Source organism: Camelus ferus, chromosome 15 (assembly GCF_009834535.1).
Source record: "Camelus ferus isolate YT-003-E chromosome 15, BCGSAC_Cfer_1.0, whole genome shotgun sequence".
Classification (NCBI taxonomy): Eukaryota; Metazoa; Chordata; class Mammalia; order Artiodactyla; family Camelidae; genus Camelus; species Camelus ferus.
In genome coordinates, this window is record NC_045710.1 from 2,204,949 (window position 1) to 2,224,528 (window position 19,580).

At 50.1% G+C, this 19,580-nt stretch overlaps 1 protein-coding gene across 1 annotated transcript in view; it reads left to right on the plus strand.

The window, feature by feature from the left end:
* Positions 1 to 18,877, plus strand: part of DCDC2C (doublecortin domain containing 2C) — an 80,323-nt gene extending 61,446 nt beyond the window's left edge. Inside the window, 2 exon segments of the mRNA XM_032496962.1 lie at positions 14,266 to 14,313; positions 17,797 to 18,877. Of these exon segments, the coding sequence (XP_032352853.1) occupies positions 14,266 to 14,293 (28 nt within the window). The 3' untranslated portion in view covers positions 14,294 to 14,313; positions 17,797 to 18,877.
* The last annotated feature ends 703 nt before the right edge of the window (positions 18,878 to 19,580 follow it).

Genomic DNA, 19,580 nt, shown 5'->3' on the forward strand with positions numbered 1-19,580 from the left:
CAATACCCATTTAGCTCTCATTTTTAAGCAATGATGAGCTTTGTAAAGTGATTTTCCATATATAGGTGCCTCTCCGGATAAGCCACGCTTTCTTCATTTTTCAAAACCCGGCTCCTGGCGCGCCCACCGGCGTCTTGCGCGTGGCGGGCGAATCTCTGCTGAGTTGCTCAGTGTCTTCAGAGATGACTGAGGTCCGTGGGCCTCGGGCCCTGTGCAGGGCGGCGCCTGCCTGCTGCGCTGTTTGGGGTCTCCCGTCTGGTTTGTGTGTTCTCCCTGCCCCCCGTTGCTTTCTGCCTGCTCCTAGCGGCTTCCCTCGTTCCTCCCCGACCCGCAGCTTCTGCTCGGGGCAGGGAGGCCCGCGGAGCGCGGCTTTCCGGAACTGTGCTCGGGGCTCCGGGCGAGACCCCGAAGGCTTTCCCGGCGACAGGGTGTAAATTTCACCACGTGGACTCCGGGCACTTTTTTAATGTTTTTGTTTTTGTGCTTCCAGCTCTTCCCTGGGTAAGTGACGTTTCAGGCCTGGTGCGGCTCGGAGGAGGGGTGTTGCTCCAGTGCCCCTGTGAACCCGGGGTCTGCTGCTCCTTACCCTGTAAAGAAAGCGGGGGGCTGGCTTCTCACACGCTCGGCTTCCCAGAGCCTGAGGCTGTGGGTGGGCTGGCTCCCGAGTGTCTTGTCCTGCGCGGTTTCCTTCCACAGCTGGCTTGTCTTCAGCAGCGCTGCCGAGGAGTGACTCCCTGCCCTGGGGCTGGGCGGGTTTTGGCAAATGTGTGCGGGCGCACAGGTCGCGGGGAGCGAGGGCAGGCCGGGCTTTGGGTCTCAGCGCTTCTGCGCCTTCCTCACTTCCAAGACGTCCCCTTAAACTTTCAGATGCTCACCTGCTCTGAGCCGTCATCGGCCGATTTGAGCCGAAAGGCTGTGGTGGGTGAGGGGTTCCCTCAGGCCTGAGAGGGACAGAGTCCGAGACCACAGCAGCCTGCAAACAGCAGGTCCGTGTCACGGCCTGGCTGCCTTTGGTGCTTTCCAGTGCCTGCAGAGCTGTTTCTAGTCATTGTAATGTTTCTTTGGCATTATAACTCTTTCGGCAGGAAGAACGACCCGACCCTCCACTTCACAGCACTCTTCCCTTCTTCAGTCAGTGTTTCACCTCTTTTCTAAAAATTGGGGTGTAATTCACATACGGGAAAACTCACCTTTTCACTGGCGAGCTCCCGGAGTTCGGGGAACACGGACAGTCAGGGAACCACCAGCGCAGTCAAGTGTGGAGCGTGCATTCCCCTGGTCCCTTGCATCCCTCTGCGGTTGTCCCCCCTCACCGACCCCCCGGCCTTGGCAACCATAGGCCTGTTTTCTGTCTGAAGGCTTTGCCTTCCCCAGAGTGTCGTACAACGGGACTGTGCAGTGTGTGCTTTTCTGAGTCTGCCTTCTCTTACTTGCTGTGATCCGTGTGGGATTCCCTCCCTCTTGTGTGTACCGACCCGCCATCCTTTTTTAATGCTGCGTAGTATTCCATTGCACGGCTGTCCACCGCCTGTTTATCCGCTCAACTGTTGAAGGGCATTTGGGTTATGTCCAGGTTTTGGAAAAATCTGAGTAAAACTGCTGTGAGCATTCATGTACAGATTAGGTAAATATCTCGGAGTGGAGTTGTTTGGAAACGTGGTAAATGCTTGTTTAACTTTGTAGAAGCTGGCAGACGTTCCCTAAGCAGCAGGACAGCTGCGCAGTCCCACGTGATGCACGAGCGTTTCAGGGTCTGCAGCTTCGCCTGCAGTCTGTCTGGTCAGCTAAAACCCAGTTCTGCCTGTTTTGAAGCTGTACCTCATCTGTGGCTTTCTTCTGCAGTCCCCTAGCGGCCAGCGGCGATGACATCTTTCCACGTGCTTGTTTGCCACCCACGTGTCTTCTCTGGGGACGGGTCTAGTCACACTTCCTGCCTGTGTTTTTGTTGTTGGCTTGTTTGCTGTCTTTTCATTGAGTATCAAGAGTGAGTTCTTTACGTCTTCTAGATACAAATGAGTTTTCAGGTATGTGTTTCGCAAATTTTTTTCCCCCAGTACGTGGCACTTCTTTTCATTCTCTTAACATTGTATTTGGACACGCAGAAGTTTTAATTTTGATGAAGGCCAATTTACCAATTTTTCTTTTACAAATTGTGCTTTTCATGTCATAGCTGGGAACTCTGTGCATGACCCAAAGTCTCAAAGATTTTCCCTGATGTTTCATTCTAGAAACTTGGTGGTTTTATGGCTGACATTTATGTCCAGGATGCATTTTGAGTGGATTTTTGTATGTAGCTCAGTGTGTGGAATGAGGCTCATTTTTTGCTTTTTCATATGGAGGTCTAACTCTTCCTGCACCATTTGTTGAAAAGACTGTCCTTTCTGCATTTCATTTCTTTGCACATTTTCCATAACCAACTGACCAGATTTGTGCTGGGCTGTTTCTGTTTTTTTTTAAAAAAATATATTTTTATTGAAGTGTAGTCAGTTTACAATGTCATGTCCATTTCTGGTGTACTGCATAATGCTTCAGTCTTACATGAACATACGTATATTCATTTTCATATTCTTTTTCACCATAAATTACTATAAGATGTTGAATGTAGTTCCCTGTGCTATACAATATGAACTTGTTGTTTATTTATTTTATATGTAGTAGTTAGTATCTGTAAATCTCGAACTCCCAGTTTATCCCTTCCCACCCTCTTCGCTCTCGGTAACCATAAGTTTGTTTTCTATGTCTGTGAGTCTGTTTCTGGTTTGTAAATAAGTTCATTTGTCTTTTTTTCTTTTTTTTTTTTTTAGGTTACACAAGTAAGGGGGCTGTTTCCGGACTCAGTCTTCTCTTCTGTTGATCGATGTGCTTTCCTTCCACCAATCCTGAGCTTCCTTGATTACTGTGGTTTTGAACTCAGGTCATGTGAGACCTCCACTTTCAGTCTTCATTTGCAACCTTGTTTGGGGCCATTCTAGATCTTTTTCCCTTTTCAAGTAAATATTGGACTCTGCTTGTCAATTTCTGCAGCAGTCCTGGTGCAGTTGATTGGGATCGTATTGATCAGTAGATGAGGGAGAATCTACATGTTGACAGTATTCTATATCGTCTACCATGAACATAATCTAGCTCTCCATTTATTTAGGTCTGTGACTTTTTAATCAATGGTTTTTAGCATTCAGCACACAATCTTGCACATACTATGTTAGATTTATGTGTTAAGTATTTTGTTTTTGGAGCTATTGTACATGGAACTTAAAATTTTAAATTCCAACTGTTTGTTATTAAATATGTAGAAAAACAATTGACTTTTATATGTTGACTTAAATCCTGAGAGCTTGGTAAACTCATTAGGTCTAGTAGATTTTTGCAGATCCTTTGGGATTTTCTACTGAGACAATCACGTTGTTGGTGACCCTAGACTGGATTATTTCTCTTTTTCCTATCCGTATGCCTTTATTTCTTATTCTTGCCATATTGCACTGGCTGCAGCCTCCAGTATGATGGAGTGGAGAGAGCAGACCTGCTTGACATCCTCCTGATCTTAAGGGGAGATATTCAGGCTTTTGCTACTAAGTGTGAGGTTAGCTGTGTGTGTTTGTATATGTTTATGTTCATGTGTATGTAATATACCTCAATGTATGTTTTTATTTGTATGTATTTTGTATAGATGACATTTATCAGATTCAGAAAGCTGCTTTGTATTCCTAGTTTGCTGAGAGGTTTACCATAAATGGAAGCTGAATTTTGTCAAATGATTTTTCTGCATCTATTGAGAAAAACATGTGGTTTTCTTTTTTAGTCAGTTGAGATGTGATGTTGAGTTGATTGATTTTCAAATGTTGGACTAGATTTGACTTCCCGGGATGACCCCCCTGTGCATCGTGCAGTGTCTTTATCTACAGGTGGAGTCAGTGTGTTAACATTTTGAGGAGGAGCCTTGTGCCTGTTTCCAAGAGGATTATCTGCAGTTCTTCTTCACTTGTAGTGTCTTTGGTTTTGGTTTCAGGGTGATGCAGACCTCACAGAATGTCCCCCAGTGGTGCTTTTCTCATGATCAGACTGGAGCTATGGGGCTTTGGAAAGAACAGCACAGAGGTGGAGGGTTCTTCTTGTCCCGTGATACCAGGGGAGATCCGCAGGACATCCCTAATAAGTGTTGACCTTCGTTACTGTTTAATGTATTGTTTATGAGGATTCTCCACTGTAGCCTTTCTCTTTATCGCTTTCCTTACTCTGCTGGTGGAGAGCAAGTCACCAAGGTAAGTCTCCAGAGGGAGGCGGGGTGCGAATGAGCCATCACCGCCATAGAAGGGGGCTTGATCGCTGTAATCTGTTCTTTAGAATTCTCCTGTAAGGCATATTTGATTCTTACCTCCAGTTTACTTATTTCTTCAACCACTTATTTATTTATTATGGACTCCTGCATGCGTATTTCCTACTTCGGGTTATAATCTAGTATTGCATTTACCCATATCATCGTGGACTCATGTAGATTTATTTTCTACGCGGGGCTGTAACCCAGTGTTAAGTTATTTCTTCTGTTGCTCCAATGCTGCTGCTTTGGCCGTTGGTTTCCTTCAGCTTGGCTCCTGTATGCCTCTGACATGTTTTGTTATTTTAAGAACTGCCTTTGTTTCCATTACTACAAGCTTCTCCAGGCTCGTCCTGTACTGTCTCTGCTGTGGAATCGGCCGTCCATCCGAGGAGCCTCGGCTGCGTGCTCTCACGCACACCTACACTCACCGCAGCTTTCGGCTGAAATCCCCTTACGTTTGGTTGGCGGTCTCCTCCTCCCGCGCCCCGCCCCGGGGAAGCGAGCGCTCAGCCCTGCGTCTCCTCGGCGGAGTCTGTCTGTCCTTAGCTTCCAGCCTAGCTGGTTGCCCTGTGATCCCAGCTCTCGGATGCGTTCAAGGTTCTAATTGGGTAGATTATCTGGCTCTTTCTTGTTAGCATGGGAATCATTCTCTTTACTGTTTTTTACATTCCAAGGGGAAGCTGGGTCATTTTTGACGTGGGAAACGTTTGAGAGGACAAGATGCTGCGGGAAAACTTGGAGTGACCCACGGAGGGGGGCATCAGTATGACCTGGGTCCGTAAGTCCTGGTCTCCAGCGTGGCCTCTGAACTGCCCTGGGTTAAGAGACCAAGAGGCGGGGGCTGGGCCCTGAAGCCAGACAAGGGGACCTTGCCTGGTCCACGGTGACCCATGGGCTTCCCTCTTCTTGGTCTGGACTCGCAGGCCAGGCCAGGGCAAGGCTGGCCCTCACTGGATCGTGGAGAGCTGGGTGGCCCTGCAGCGCGGGCGGCTGTGGCACCTCGTTGTCGAGTGCATTGAAATCTCCAGTGGCCTCATCTTTGTTGCAAACGCAGTCCCCAGGGTTCAGCTGTAGCGGACCGTTCCAGTCCTGAGGACTCTTGTTCATATATTCTGAGAAAAAAGTGTCAGCTGCTAACACTGATGGTTTCTGTTTCAGGAAGACAATTCCCGAATGTCTTTTAAGAAAAAGTTACCCTTAAGACACAACACAAAGAAAAAAGGTATGTGGTGTAGATGTGGAGGAAATAGAAATGTATATATATTCTGTAATAACTGAGCCTTGGGTGAGGATGCTTGTAAGACCCTGTTATAAACAGCTGGTCAAATTTCTCTTCTGAAATACAGTTAAAATATGCATAGGACACGTGATAGAGAAAAGGTCTGACTTCCTGCCTCCCAACAAAACGCCTGGTAATAATACCACAAACTGTGAATTCCTTCTCTAAATTTTTCATAACTATTTATTTATAATCATAAATGAACTGTGAACAACGGACGTGTTAGCCATTTGTGTGTGTGTTACGTAAGCTGGGTGTTTCGCAGGTGAGGAGGCTGAGGCACAGGGAGGGTGGGCCTCCTTCCCAAGGTCGCAGAGTGATTTCCTGCACTACTGAGCTTGCAGTGTTGGAGCAGAAACTCCTCCCAGGGTGTGTCTTCTGAGGCCCGAAGGTGTTGTATCCGTGGGCAGGGATGGACGCCCTCCAGGTTCATTCCACAGCCTCGAACCCAGGCTTAGATCTCAGGCAATGACGTGTGTGCCCTTTGGATGTAATTCCGTCCCCAGACAAAACACCTGCAGCCCTGATTTTTTCTTCGAAGTGTGGTGGTTACAGTCCTATGAGAGAGGAGTGTCCTGTGAGATTAACCAGTAGTGAGGGTTCTCTAACTCTGTGTGGCTTCGTCCCTCCCTCCTTCTGGGGACTCTGTGTGAGGCCCTGAGGTTGTTCCCCCTGAAGCAAGGAGAGGAGGGGTGTTCGTCCCTGGGGAGGTGGATGGGGTCCCCACCAGCACCGAAGGAGGTGGACGAGGCCCGACTCCCAAGTCCCAAGGGCAGGTGGTCAGCTCTCACGTCTCCGTAGCTGACTCTCTTAACATTTGTACGTGGGTAAAATTAGATTAAACTAGCCCTGAGGGGAGCCTTGAAGAGAAGAGAGATCTGAAGGAACAGCTTGAAGGCCTTCTGTGGAGCCGGGGAGCACGGGCGTCTGACGTGGCGCCGGGACGCAGGGCCACTGTGGAGCCGGGTTGGGGCGGCGTCTGGGGACCAGCAAGGCAGGGCCAGAGGAGGGGTGGCTCTCAGGGGTTTCAGGCTGCAGGACGGTAGAGAGTCCTTTGTGGGAAGTGACCTTTCAGACCGTTTCTCATCTGTGGACAGGGAGGGAAGGCTAATTGAGGAAGACAGGCTCACCCAGGCCGACCCCATGTTACGACATTTCAGGTTTCAGCTTTAACATTTCATTAGGATTGTCAGTGTCCCCACAATCAAAATCGTTCCATGACAGTTTCCATTGAATGTCGGGGAAATAGAATTTCTGTTGAATTTTGGGGAATGTCTACCTTTTGATTTTCTACTCTTTTCGGTAACTTAAGAGAAAAAATCATCATTCACAAATGCCAGCCAGATGGTCAGAGACTTTTTTTTTGTTTTGTTTTCAAGAAAAGATATTTAGAAACTGGATCCCCCAGGTGTTAAAACGTGAAGGTGGTGTCTGCACCACAGGGAGGCAGACGTCCACTTGGGCCCCAGATCACCACCCAGGGGCCAGAGAGGGACCTGTCAGGCATCACGAGTAAGTCGGCCGCACGTGTCCTTTCAATTCAGGACATGGTCTGACCCCCTGCTTCTCTTTCCTTTTCTGTCCTTTGGTTTTTAATAGAAGGATGCTCTTCTGGTGACAGGTCACCCGGAGAGAAATCTCTGTGGGCAGAGTCTGACCCACCTTCCCTTCAGCCTCTCCTGGGCCCTTTCCCTGCAGTCAAGGTCCCAAGGACTTAAAAAAACCCCATTCAATGCTGCTGGCTTTTACTGAGCCTTAAGTGTACAGAACGTCTATTGAACCATCTGCCGTAACAACCATTTAAAAATACGTGTGCATTCCACAGATGGACACTTCCTTCTGATTTTTATCTTCTTTTTAACCACCTTGCCAGGTGATGTCCTCATTTTAGAGAGGAGACAGAATGATGACCCGCATTGTCCTTGGTGGCAGAGGTGATGGAGGAAACAGCCGAAACTCAAGCCAGCCCACTTCCCTCCCTCTCTCCCCTCTTGCCAGCGGGGCCGCTGTGCCGGGTGCCGGGTGCCGGGTGCCGGGTGCCGGGTGCCGGGTGCTGAGTGGGGGTCAGCTCAGCCGTGGCCCAGGCCCTGTAAGTGTGGGCTTGCTGGGGGGTCTGTCTGTAACACCAGCACCGAGCGCCCGGTGAGGAGCGGTGAGTGACGTTAGGGCCCCTCTGGGTTGTTTCCGAGCGGCCAGGACACCTCTGGGCTCCACCAGGTAGCGCTGGGGTTCAGTCACAGCCTCCAAGCTCTCTGAGCAGTGTTCCACGCAAGCCCATCACACAGACCTGTTGGGGTCCGGCAGCCCGAGGCCGCCAGCAATTATGACCCAACACAGATTTATTTGGGAGAAGCGAATGAGCCCATTTCACATCTTGCTTAAAAAATGTTACCTTTCCTCCCAAATACTCATGGCTGTTCATGGCCACCCACCCTCCCCACCTTTATAGGATCAGGTGCTTAGAAATCCCGGAGTTCCTACCAGTTGCAGCCACTGTTTCTGAAGCATTGCAGTATCTTATGTTTTGTGTTGAGTTTGCTAGTTTCATTTTTCTAAGAGAATGAGGCAGTTTTACGTCCCTGAAGTTTAATTCCAGGCGGTAATACTCTCTTTCTCCCTCCCTGGGAATAGTTTTTGGCTGTGTTCTGTTGCAGTTATTTTTGTTTGTTTTGGGGATTTGGGACGTGGAGGGCTATTCAAAGAGAAGGGACAAAAGAATCAGGAAAGAAAATCATTTTTTTTTCCACTGTGATTTTTCCACCTGCTTTTCTTTGCTTCTGAGTGTTCACAGTTCCAGGGGCAAAGTCACAGAAACAGTCCCTCACTGCCCAGTGCCCAGGTGGCCTGGTTTAAAAATTGTTTTTGCAGTGTAGGCGCAAGCGGGTCTCTTGGGCGTTTGGTTTCTCTGTGCTCTGTGAGCATGAGGACCGCGCGGTGTGGCCTGGCCAGGTTCTCCCTCTGCTTGAAGCCCTCATTTGACGTCTTCTTTTTTTTTCCTTTTTGCTGTGGTTTTAGACAATCTGGCAATTTAGGAATCAGTAAAAATGATTTTTTTAAACATTTTTTCCCAACAATCATACACCAGCCTGGCTCAGGGGTGATCTGTCATGGATTGCCGTTCAGAGAGCTGCTGGCGGGTGATGCTGGTCAGGGCCCAGGAGGCAGAGGGGCCCTGTCTGGGGTGGAGGGTGCAGACCAGGGTCTGCCTTGCCTTTTACATCAACATGTTTTTGGTTCAAAGCACATTGTGGCTAAAAAAAAACCCCAAATAAAAAAAACCCCAAAACTGTTTTCTTAATTCCATTTGCATCCCCCCATCCCCACCTGCCTGTTGAAAAACAAAGAATAAGTTAAAAAAAAAAAAAAAAAAAAGCACGCCAGGGCTTCACATGCTTTTCCCGGGCGCCGCCTGTTTTGAGAGCCTCTCTGACTTGTGGTAACAGCCTGTCTAACAAAATCGTTGGGGTTTGCTCTTTAATTCTCGTTTTCTGTCACGGGGTAGAGTAGGCAGACTCACGCGCCTGAGCCAGGCCGCTGTCCTGCTCACCTCCCTGCTGTCCGTGCGGTTTCCAGCCGGGCCCTGAGCGGAATGGTGACTCTCTGGGATTCAGGGTCTCGGCCCTCGGAACGCCCCCACCCCGAGGGAGGGCCCCCCCCTTTTCTCTTCCCATCAGGTGGACAGTAGATTAGCCTCTGCTCCAGGAGAGAGGCTTGCCAGTTGTTCACAGCGCCCTGGGAAATTAAGCATGTCTCAGCTTCCCTTGTAAACGGAAGTCACGTTTTCTTTGCAGAAGCCGACCGTTCGTAAGCAGGCGTGGGGAAATTAGTAACTGAAGTCTAAAATCAGACGCTCTAACGGTAACGCCAGGGGGCTTGGGAGAGCAAGGCTGGTCTGCAGTTAAGGATGTTAACCCTGCAGAAAGTTACTCCACCGAGTGAGCGTCTTGTTTTACCCGAGGACGAGGAACAGTGAAAGAAAACCGATGGCTGCGGCTGGCCTGGTGGCGCGCGCCCCGGCCTGGTGCTGTGGGTGCCCGCACACCCGGCAGCGCATCTGGAAGCTTCCCAGACACGGGGGAGGCGGTGACCCAGCCGGGTGGCATTTCTTCCCATGTTGTGAGTTACAAGTGTTGTTATTTGAGAGGCTCATGTTTTGACGAGTCCCCTTGGTGACGCTCCGCGCTCCTGTACTTAGGTGTGAAGTGACGCTTGGCTTTGCCACGGGGACAGCGGGTTAGGCGCTGAGCGCGTGCCCAGGGGACACGTGGCGCCGGCCACACCAGGGCTGCGTCGGTCCCTGCGGGCACTGAGTCGGGCTGGGTTTGTGAAATCCGCGTGTGGTCCACCCCTTCCCAGGGTCTCTTCTAGACCGACGAGTGTGTGCGGCGGGTCCGCCCCGCCTAGCTGCCACCGGTGCCGAGTCTGGGCAGAGGGCCCGGGAGTGCGACATGGCAGCGGTGGGCGGACGCGAGCCCGTGGCCACGCGGGCTGTGGGAGCAGTGACTTCAGTCTGCAGGGGGCTGTTTGAGGTTTGAATCCAGAGTCTTTGCCTTCAGACAGAACAAGATCCAAATAATTCTAGAGAAAAGGCTCCACGTGCTCCTTCTCCTCGGACACTTCCCCGACCACGGAAACACAAGCTGTGTGTGGGACCCTCAACTCTCTCCCGCCTTCTCGTGCCGGCAGAGCGAACCCACTCCCTGTGTAGGATCTGATCTGTCGGAAGCTCCTCTGCACTCTCCTGGGGTGAATAATCTTGGCCTGACTGATGGCCGTTTGAGGTTTATAACAGTTATTTCTTAGCGACGATGAAGCAAGCTGGATCTCTGTGGCCGCTCCTCTCTTTGGGGATTGAAGGCACCATCCCCTCTGCCTCCCTGGTGGCCACACACAGGGTGTGTCTGGTTCCTCCTGCTTGTAGATGGCCCTCCTCCAACACCGTCCTGGAGAAGCCGTCATCGGATTAAGTAAAATTGCAAGGAAGATGCTAATATGCCATTATTTTGCAGTTGTTTTCAAAAAATATTTTAGAATTGAAAAGGAGAAGCAAAAAGGAGGAACTGAGCGTTAAAATGAACCTTAATCATCTAACTCAGCCATCCGTGCGGTGTGAAGTGTGGCAGAGGTGGGTTCTGGGCTCACCTACCAGCCCCACCCCTTGTCTGTGGAGTCGGGAGCAAGTCACTTAACCCCTCCGAACGTGCCTCCACCGTCTGTGGAATCAGCAGCACGTGCCCGGTGATGCTGAGCGGGAAACGTGATCTGAAGTGTGCCGAGAGCTCTCACGCCACGGACTCATGGGCGGTGACCCTTCGTTCTTCACTGTGCTCTCTGGGTCTCCCGAGTCCTCCGCGTCTGTCTTGGCCTGTCGTGCAGAGGCATCTGCGTCCTTGGCTCGGGGGCAGGGGCAGGTTCTCTGCGTGAGCTGCAGTGTCATCAGGGTCCTGCTTTCCTTTCCTGCCATCTCTGCTCACCTGACTTTGACTGGACCTCTAGGTGACATTGTACTGTTACTTTGTGCCAAACAGGCATTTGGGTTGAAACATTTGCCAACACTGAAGGGTCCAAGAAGGCCCTCTTACCTGCTCTCACCATGTACTTCTGTTGCATTTCTTGGCAGATTTTACAGGAATCATACCTACAACCTAATCAGTTTCCATTTCCTTCAAATGAGACGTATGTTTTCACCAACATGAATAAAAGAAGAACAAGTAGCTTATAACATGACTGACCTTTAAAGCAGGAGAAGGCCTTGAAGACGCGGTCGCTGGTCTCCCTGTCTCCTCGACAGCCTCCTCCTGGTGGAGTTCTCGTCCCGCTGACGCTACTGCTCAGTGTGCCCGTGAACATGACTTACTTGAAGCCTTTTCTGGGTCTTACTTTTCTCATGTGCAAAATAAAAGGTAAGCCTAGGGTCGCTGGTTTTTAGTCTTTGAAAGAAAACATCAGAAAACGTTGTTGTAGAGAAATGTGACAGGCGCCGCCTACCCGAGTGATGGAGGCTGACATCACCAGTGATAAAGGACTGTTGATGCACTGCACCTGCTGGGTGGTGCAGGGAGGAGGGCACCCCACTCCCTGGTGGTGTCCGCGAATCCATAACTTGGGTCCGAGCGTGAGGAAACCTCCGCCGCCCACACAGCGCGGGACCCCCTGCAGAATGCCCAAGGAGCTCCTGTGTCAGGTCCTGAGAAATAAGGAAGGACTGAGAAACTGTCACGTTTGGGGGAGACGAGGAGATCCTATAACTAGATGCGAGCTGCTGTCTTGAACTGGATTCAGAACCAGAAAAAGGACATTGGTGGAAAAACTGGCAAAACCCAAATAAAGCCCGTAATTGAACAGCGTTGTCCGGACGTGAGTGCTGGTTTTTGTCAGGGTGCCACTGTTCTGCAAGATGTTACCCTCTGGGGAATCTGGGTGAAGAGTGTACTGGAACTCTCTGGACAGTCTTCGCGATGCTCCTGTAAACCTAAAATTATTTTAAAATAAGAAGTTAAAAGAAGCACTGGGACATTTTTCCCCCAAGTGGAATCTTATGATGGACTCCAATCTACAGAGTAGAGAGAAAAGGGATTGTTTAATCGAAGAGGACACGGGTGGGTTGAAATCCAGAAATTCAGCCTTCCCCTTGCTTCTTCCTGGCATTCTCCCCCTGGCCTCCAGAGACATCTCTGAGGACCACCTGGTTGCCAGGGAACACACTGGGAATACAGTTTATTGACCAATCTTTTAAGGACCTTTCCACTTAAAAAAAAGGCTCTAAGTCTTCCAAAAAAGTAGTATTTGGACAATAATAGGACTCAATCAAGTTCAGTGTTTCTGATTCATTGACTCTTGGATCTGACAGCATTGAAGTCATTTGCAGCGTTAACAATAGAGTGTCCCTGAAGAAAGATGACCATGAAGCTGGATGGGAGTTATAATCCAAGACATGGGAGGAGGGGGAGTGGAGACATCAGACACTTTCCGGGCATTTTCTGTTATGAGCACACATCTGAATACAGGAAATTAGGATTTTCTGAAGAACAACAACAAAAAAACTATCCTGGTTGCAGAAGCGCTCATTAGCTCAGTCTGTTATTCCAGGACCCCGGTTGGGACTTTCAAGCCACTATAAGAGATCTCAATTCAAACCACTTTTTGATCTAATTTGTAATCCCCTAAAAGGACTTGGTAAATATCTTTGCTGATTTATTTAAAAACATGCCAGCCCACAGTGCAATCAGATGCCTGTGTGATAGTTACCAAATAAAAAAACTAAACACTGTCTAACTTGGGGTTTCTAGCTTTTCACAAAGTAATTACACCTTAAACCAAAACATTGGCTTCATTTTCACAAATCTTAGCCTGACGTCTTAATTCATAACGAGCAGCCGCCGTAGGTTCTGGAAGTCACAAAAATCAGTGCAAAGGAAGACGAGGCTTTAAAGCACGTGCTGCCTGCGGCAGTCACATTACACCATCACAGGCGCGCAGGGGGCGTTCTTTGTGGACACAGGCAGTGGTTTTCCTGGCCTCCTCCGGCTGCTGTGATTCTCGGTGGCCTCTGACCTCCCACCATTGCCATCAGAACCAGCCTTCTCCCGAAACCCTTCATTCTTCTCTGTTTTCTCCTCTGCTCCACCCTCCAGGTGCCCTGGCCGCTGCTGTTGGCAGTGTCATTTCTCCGATCACCTCTCCCGGCAGCTTCTGGGGTTGGTTTCTTTCCTCCCGGGACAGTCAGCAGCCCCAGCTCCTCTTGCCTGCCTTCCCCATCTCACCCGCCAAACTGGCAGGTCTTCAGAGCAGCTCCAGTCTAGCTCTGTGGCTCCTGGGTTCAGCTGAACTGAAGTGCTTATTAACAAGAACATTTCTGTGTTAATTATGTCAGCGGGAACTTGACACGCATGTGCGTTTCGGAGGTTGTATCTCTGACAGAACAGATGTGTTTGTGCTATGTTGGTGAGTTGGCAGAGACGCCTGTGAACTTTAAAATTCCTGCAATCAAAGCAGGATTGTCAGCGAAGACGTTCGGGGTGGACCTGTGGAAGTTTTATTGCATTGATCCACGTTGCCCTTGCGGGCACTGGTGTGTTTTACTTTGCAAGTGTTGACGTAAGCGACACATTTCTAGTTTGAGTATTTTTCATCGGAGACTGAATATTCTGTTTTCACGGCTCTTTGCTATTGAGGTTTCCGACGAGCAGCAGCTGTGTAAAGGGAACCGCGTGTTCTCGGTGTGCGTGGCATTCGTCCAGCACCTGCCTACGCTTTACAGTTTGCTGGTCTAACCAGAGAGACCCTGTTACCTGCTCAGCCCTGCAGGAGGAAAGGGGCTGCCGCCCCGTGTCCCTGCCGTCCCCCTGTGAACCTGCACGAGGAAGGAGTTGAACAAAAGAACCTTAACTGAAACATGCTTTTTTCCTTAGGGGGAGAAAAACCAGAAGATGACAATTCTGCCAGCTGCCCTGTAATCTCAGAAACTACAGCCGGGCGCGGCGTTAGCACAGCTTCCTGCGTAGTGACGCGCGGTCGCGCTCTGGCTGGACGGGGCCCAGGTGCTCTCTGAACCAGGCAGCGTGCCGCACGCCGGCGATTCCTTTAGCCAGAGACCTTGCACCAAAATCTCACGGTATGCGAACGCCTGGGTTGGTTTATTAACACCTGGATTTTTCTTTCTTTCTTTTTTCAGCATCTCACAAGAACCTCGGCAAGAATAAGAAAGTGGTTCCGTTTCCTGGTAAGAGAGCGGCTGTTGGTGATCATTTACGGGCACGTGTGAGACGGGGACGGGCCTGTCTGTGCTCACGGGGTCACAGTGAGTTACCTGGGAGATGCCCGTAGCGCCCCCACCAGGCGACCCCTGGAACTTCCGTCTGGAGGCAGCTGTCCTCGTGGCTTGTCTGGCTTTGAACCACAGCTTACTCTTTCCTAGCTGGGCGCTGACCTCTCCGAACCTTCTTTCGTAGGGCACTGTTTTTAGGTGGGTTGACAAATGAAGGTTTTTACTCAGCGCACGGTGACATTGTCAGCCAGCGGTTCTGTCCCGGCAGACTTTGTTCAATTGTGCAATTATTTTAAGATTTTACTGCATGTATCTTTATAACATTTTGTAAAAAAAAAAAAAAAAAAAAAAAAGGAGGGAAGCGAAAAGAACTCCTGAAACTTGTACTGAGAAGTGCAGGTTTCAGACAAACATGGAAATTCTGAGGTGCGCTGGAGTGACAAATTTTCAGGCACATTTAGGGACCTGTTCGATTATGGGCTCCATTCTGAAAGAAAACAATATGGAATGCCTATGCAATGCCGGAAATATCTCATCGGCAATTTCATTTAAAATGCAGGGATTTTCGAAATGCATTTTATCACACATCAATATAGCGCATGTGTCATTTTATAGCAGTGTAGTTTCATGTTAAACAGTAGAGTAACACATTATTCGTGTAAACACACTTCATACCTCAATGCCACCTTTAGTTCTGCACGTTCTAGTTCTGCGTGTCTGCAGGAGTGCTTTATGTGTGGGGCTGGGGACTGCTGGTCCGTTTATTTTGAATTCCCTTTCTTTCATTTATGAGACATTTCTGAGTGCCTTCCGCATGCCAAGATGAGTACGACACGGACCCTGCCCGCAGGTTGCTCCCGGCCTGGCGGGGAGACCGGCCGTACGCAGAAGTCGGCCCGCACGCAGGACGGGCCTGTAGGAGGCTGGGCTCGAGTGTGAGCCGCGAGCAGCCCCGGGTCTTCCTGGGGGCTTGCAGGGCAGCGTCGGCTCCCCGTGGCTCCCGCTGCCTCGGCCCTTCGTTTTCACATAATCACATCTTACCTTGTGGCAGTTTCTAGTTTTTCTTCCGTAATCCCCCTCCCCGTCTTTTGGTCTTTAGTTTTATGTGATGTGCTAAGTGTCACAACATGTGTACAGTTTGCCCTCTGCATCCGTGGATTCAACCAACTGTGGGTCAGAAATATTTGGAAAAAAATTCCAGAAAGTTCCAAAAAGCAAAACTTTCCTATGGCACGTACAGGTGACTATTAACATAGTATTTAGCTGTGTGTACCACTGTGTTTATAGCATTTGCATCGTATTAGGTGTTCTCAGTGATCTAGAGGTGATCCAGAGCGTTCCGGAGGATGTGCGCAGGCTACATGCAGACCCCATGCCGTTCGGCATAAGCGACTTGAGCACTGCGGGTTTGGTACCCGTGGGGGTCCTGGAGCCAGATCCCTGCAGACACCAAGGACGACTGTCTTGTCAGTTTTCACGGTTCACTGTGTGCGTTCAAGCCCTTATCACCACAATCTTACATTTCTAAAGACCATCCTTGCCTGACTTTCAAGGCAGAAATAACTGAAACCCAGAAAGGGAAGGTGATTTGCCCAAGGTCATTTGGAGAGCAGGTGAGGGGCCAGAAGTCACATGCCACTGGACCTTTTCTTTAACAACAAAACAAAACATTGTGGAGCTGCTGGCTGTGAGCTGAGTCCGCCTGGATGTTGAGAGAACACGTGTGAGTCGGCATCAGCTGAGCCGCTCTCAGGAAGCCTGTCTGCCCTGGGCTGCCGCACAGATGCATGAGCAGATAGAGGCTGGTATTGGATGCCCTGGAAACTTCCCCGAGAGAGAATGGCAGGCAGTCTGGCAGGGTCAGGAGAGAGGCTGAGGGAATTACAGAAGGTGTCGCCCAGGAGAGGGTTGTTGGAGTGAATTGTGAGGGAGCAGTGGGAGTTTGCCAGGCAGGCAGCGTCCAGAAGGGGATGTGGGGTAGGGGGTCAGCATCCACAAATGCACAGAGATGTGGTGCTGCATCGAGGGTGTGCATCTGGTTTGGTGCAGTTGGGACAAAAAGACGGTGTCAGGGAGCAGTGTGAGAGGAAGATGAAGGTACAGCCAAGGCTCAGGTCTGAAGGTACGTTGTGTCAGTGAGAGTCGGCTGGGCCAAGATGCAGTGAAGGTGTCAACCCCAAGTCTCAGTGACTTTGCACAATAAATGCCAAGCCTGCTGAGGGGGGAGGCTCTCCTGGGTGTCTCCCTTCCTAGTGGTGATGCTTCGTGACGCTGCCATCTCCCACACACGGCCTTCACAGTCACTGCAGGAGGAAAGGAGAGACGGGAGGTCATAGTCACCACCTCAGCCCCGAGGAGGACTCCACGTCTCACGATCTCTTGGTCAGAAGGAGGCATTTGGCCCCCCGGAATGCAGCTGGCCGGGAACCGTCCGTGGCAGCTCTGTGCTAGGGAAAGGGGTGTAGTCTGGGTCTGCGGCCATCACTGCCATGCCCTGTGTGTCTTCCTGAGGGTTTTGGTCTTTACCCCGTAGGTCATGTTAAAGCAGGGAAATGATGTGACCAATCTGATATTGTAAAATGTCACTCTGACGGCGGGGGGCAGGGGAAGGCAGAGCGTCATGTGCGGGCACACGTTCTGTCTGAAAGATGGTGGAGGCCAGGACCACGGCCGTGCGGCTGCAGAGGGAGGGACAGATTGCTGGGAGCAGACTGGATGGACCAGGCTGGGCCCCAGAATTGCTATGAGAGGTGGGGATGAATTTGGAGCTGGGGTTTCTGAATCAGGGTCTGGGGTTACTCCTGCAGACAAGGTGGGCTTGAGGGGAAGGGAAGATGTCAGTGAGCTGGGTTCTGAGGTGCCTGGCTTCTGTCAGGCTCTGTGAAGCTCTAACTGAGGCTGTCTTTCCATGTGTTGTTTCAAATGGTGGTGTTTTCGGTTGTCAAGTGCAGCCTCTGATTTCCTGCGCCAGGTGGCGTTTTTCACGGTAGGAGTCGCGTTGACATTGGTGAGTGTGGTTTGGCCAATGAGGGGCTGATAAGTACCCGATAATCTTCCTGCACGTGATGGGTTGTTCTTCCTTTGTTGGTGCCTCTTCTGGAGAACAGTGGCCCTGGGTTCTTCTGCATTGATTCTTTTTTCTCATGTTAATAAAAAAGTGCCTTCCCCTACCTCAGTGACCCAAAGAAAAAGCAAGAGTCTTTCCTGTGGTTCTTTAATTTTTAAACAACTAAGCAACTGTAGTTCTAAATGAGAGTAAAAGTGTGAAAGCACACTGGAAGTGTGCTATCCTGGGGGAAGACTCATTAACGTTATTCCTGTCATTTTGGAATCACTGGTACAGAAGCAGTATTTGTCATTGTATGATTTGTTTCCCTTGGTTTAGATGGCTACTGTGCTCATTGATGATTTTGTTTTATTTTGTTCACTTAAAACAAGAAAAAGAACCAAATGGCATTCTAGAGGAAAAAAACACACCCCTACTGCTAGAAACCCCAGTAGAAATAGAAGACCAAGGAGGGCCACCAACACGACAGCAGTCACAAGAAGAGTCATCACCACAGCACCCAGCAGTGAACCCTGAGAAACAAGGATCGCTTCAGCAGCCGTCCTTGGGACAACCATCCCGAGAACAGATGCCGGACAAACAAGGACCCCCTGGGAGGCCGTCCTTGGGACAGCCATCCCGAGAACAGATGCCGGACAAACAAGGACCCCCTGGGCGGCCGTCCTTGGGACAGCCATCCCGAGAACAGATGCCGGACAAACAAGGGCCCCCTGGGCGGCCGTCCTTGGGACAACCATCCCGAGAACAGATGCCGGACAAGCAAGGACCCCCTGGGCGGCCGTCCTTGGGACAACCATCCCGAGAACAGATGCCGGACAAGCAAGGGCCCCCTGGGCGGCCGTCCTTGGGACAACCATCCCGAGAACAGATGCCGGACAAGCAAGGACCCCCTGGGCGGCCGTCCTTGGGACAACCATCCCGAGAACAGATGCTGGACAAGCAAGGGCCCCCTGGGCGGCCGTCCTTGGGACAACCATCCCGAGAACAGATGCCTCGGGGAGAACACAAGGAACAACAAACACCATGAGAACAGAATGTCACCATATTGTGAAGAGCAACGGTTCGACGCCAGAAAGGATCATAAGGCAGATGAAAATAAAATCAGGCGTTTTTTACCCCATTATTGCTAAAGACACATGCTAGTGGAATATTTAAATTGTGAATTTCATATTTTGGTGCCCAGACATAAAGTTTTAAAACAATGATTAAGACTAAGTTGCTCTGGAATTCCTTCTTCCGTCCCCCGAGCGTACTACACCTGGAGGGGGAGGGGTGGGTCAGTGAGATTTAATGTCACCACTCGGCCCAGAAAAACCCTTCTTCTTGGCCCATCACCTGTATCCGGCGTTCCACAGTGACTCAGCCACCCTGAAAATGATACGTTTACATCATTGTCTATAATTATTTCTTACTTTGAAGTGAATTAAGGCATCTTATAATTATTATACATATTATTTACAAGCAACACAAACACTATCTGTTATAGATACACATACGTGCACATCCATGTCAGAAGTAGACAGTAGAACCCCCTGGAACGGTGCATTTTTGGTGATTAAAGAGAATGGACTCTCAGGTCCGACTGCAGGAGCTCGGCTTCTCCACTCGTGCAGTGTGTGAGCTGCCTGCACCTCGTCTGCAAACTGGGGCTGAGAGTAATGACCAAGTCACAGGTTGCTGGGACAACCGAGAACAACAGTGCGTATCACCGAGCACTCGGGGCGGTGCCGGGCACACGGGAGGCACTGAGAAACAGTCAGCTGCAGCACTGTTCTGTTTCGACTGCAGTCTTTTCTCCCATGAAGTGAGAGGAGACACAGCAGATTATGCTGCCTGAGCCTCTGCTGAGCTGGGCTGCTTCGCTGCCAGAACAGACGCAGCAGTGAGGATGTTAGGGGGGCCAAGGTCTAGTCCCAGCCACACCAGCATCTGCCAGCTGTTGCCTAGTCACACAGGGCTGGCACGTGGGAGGAGAAAGGAGAGCTGTCACTTCACCATATTTATGGTTTCTTGATTGATTGTTAGATTTGACCGTCGCATTTGTTACACTTGAAGGAGGAAATGGCAATCAAATGGAAACCGTCTCCACCTCATCTTTAGCTTTTTTTGGTTAGTCCGTCCACTTCTGGTGGGGAACCCATTGATTTTGACCTGG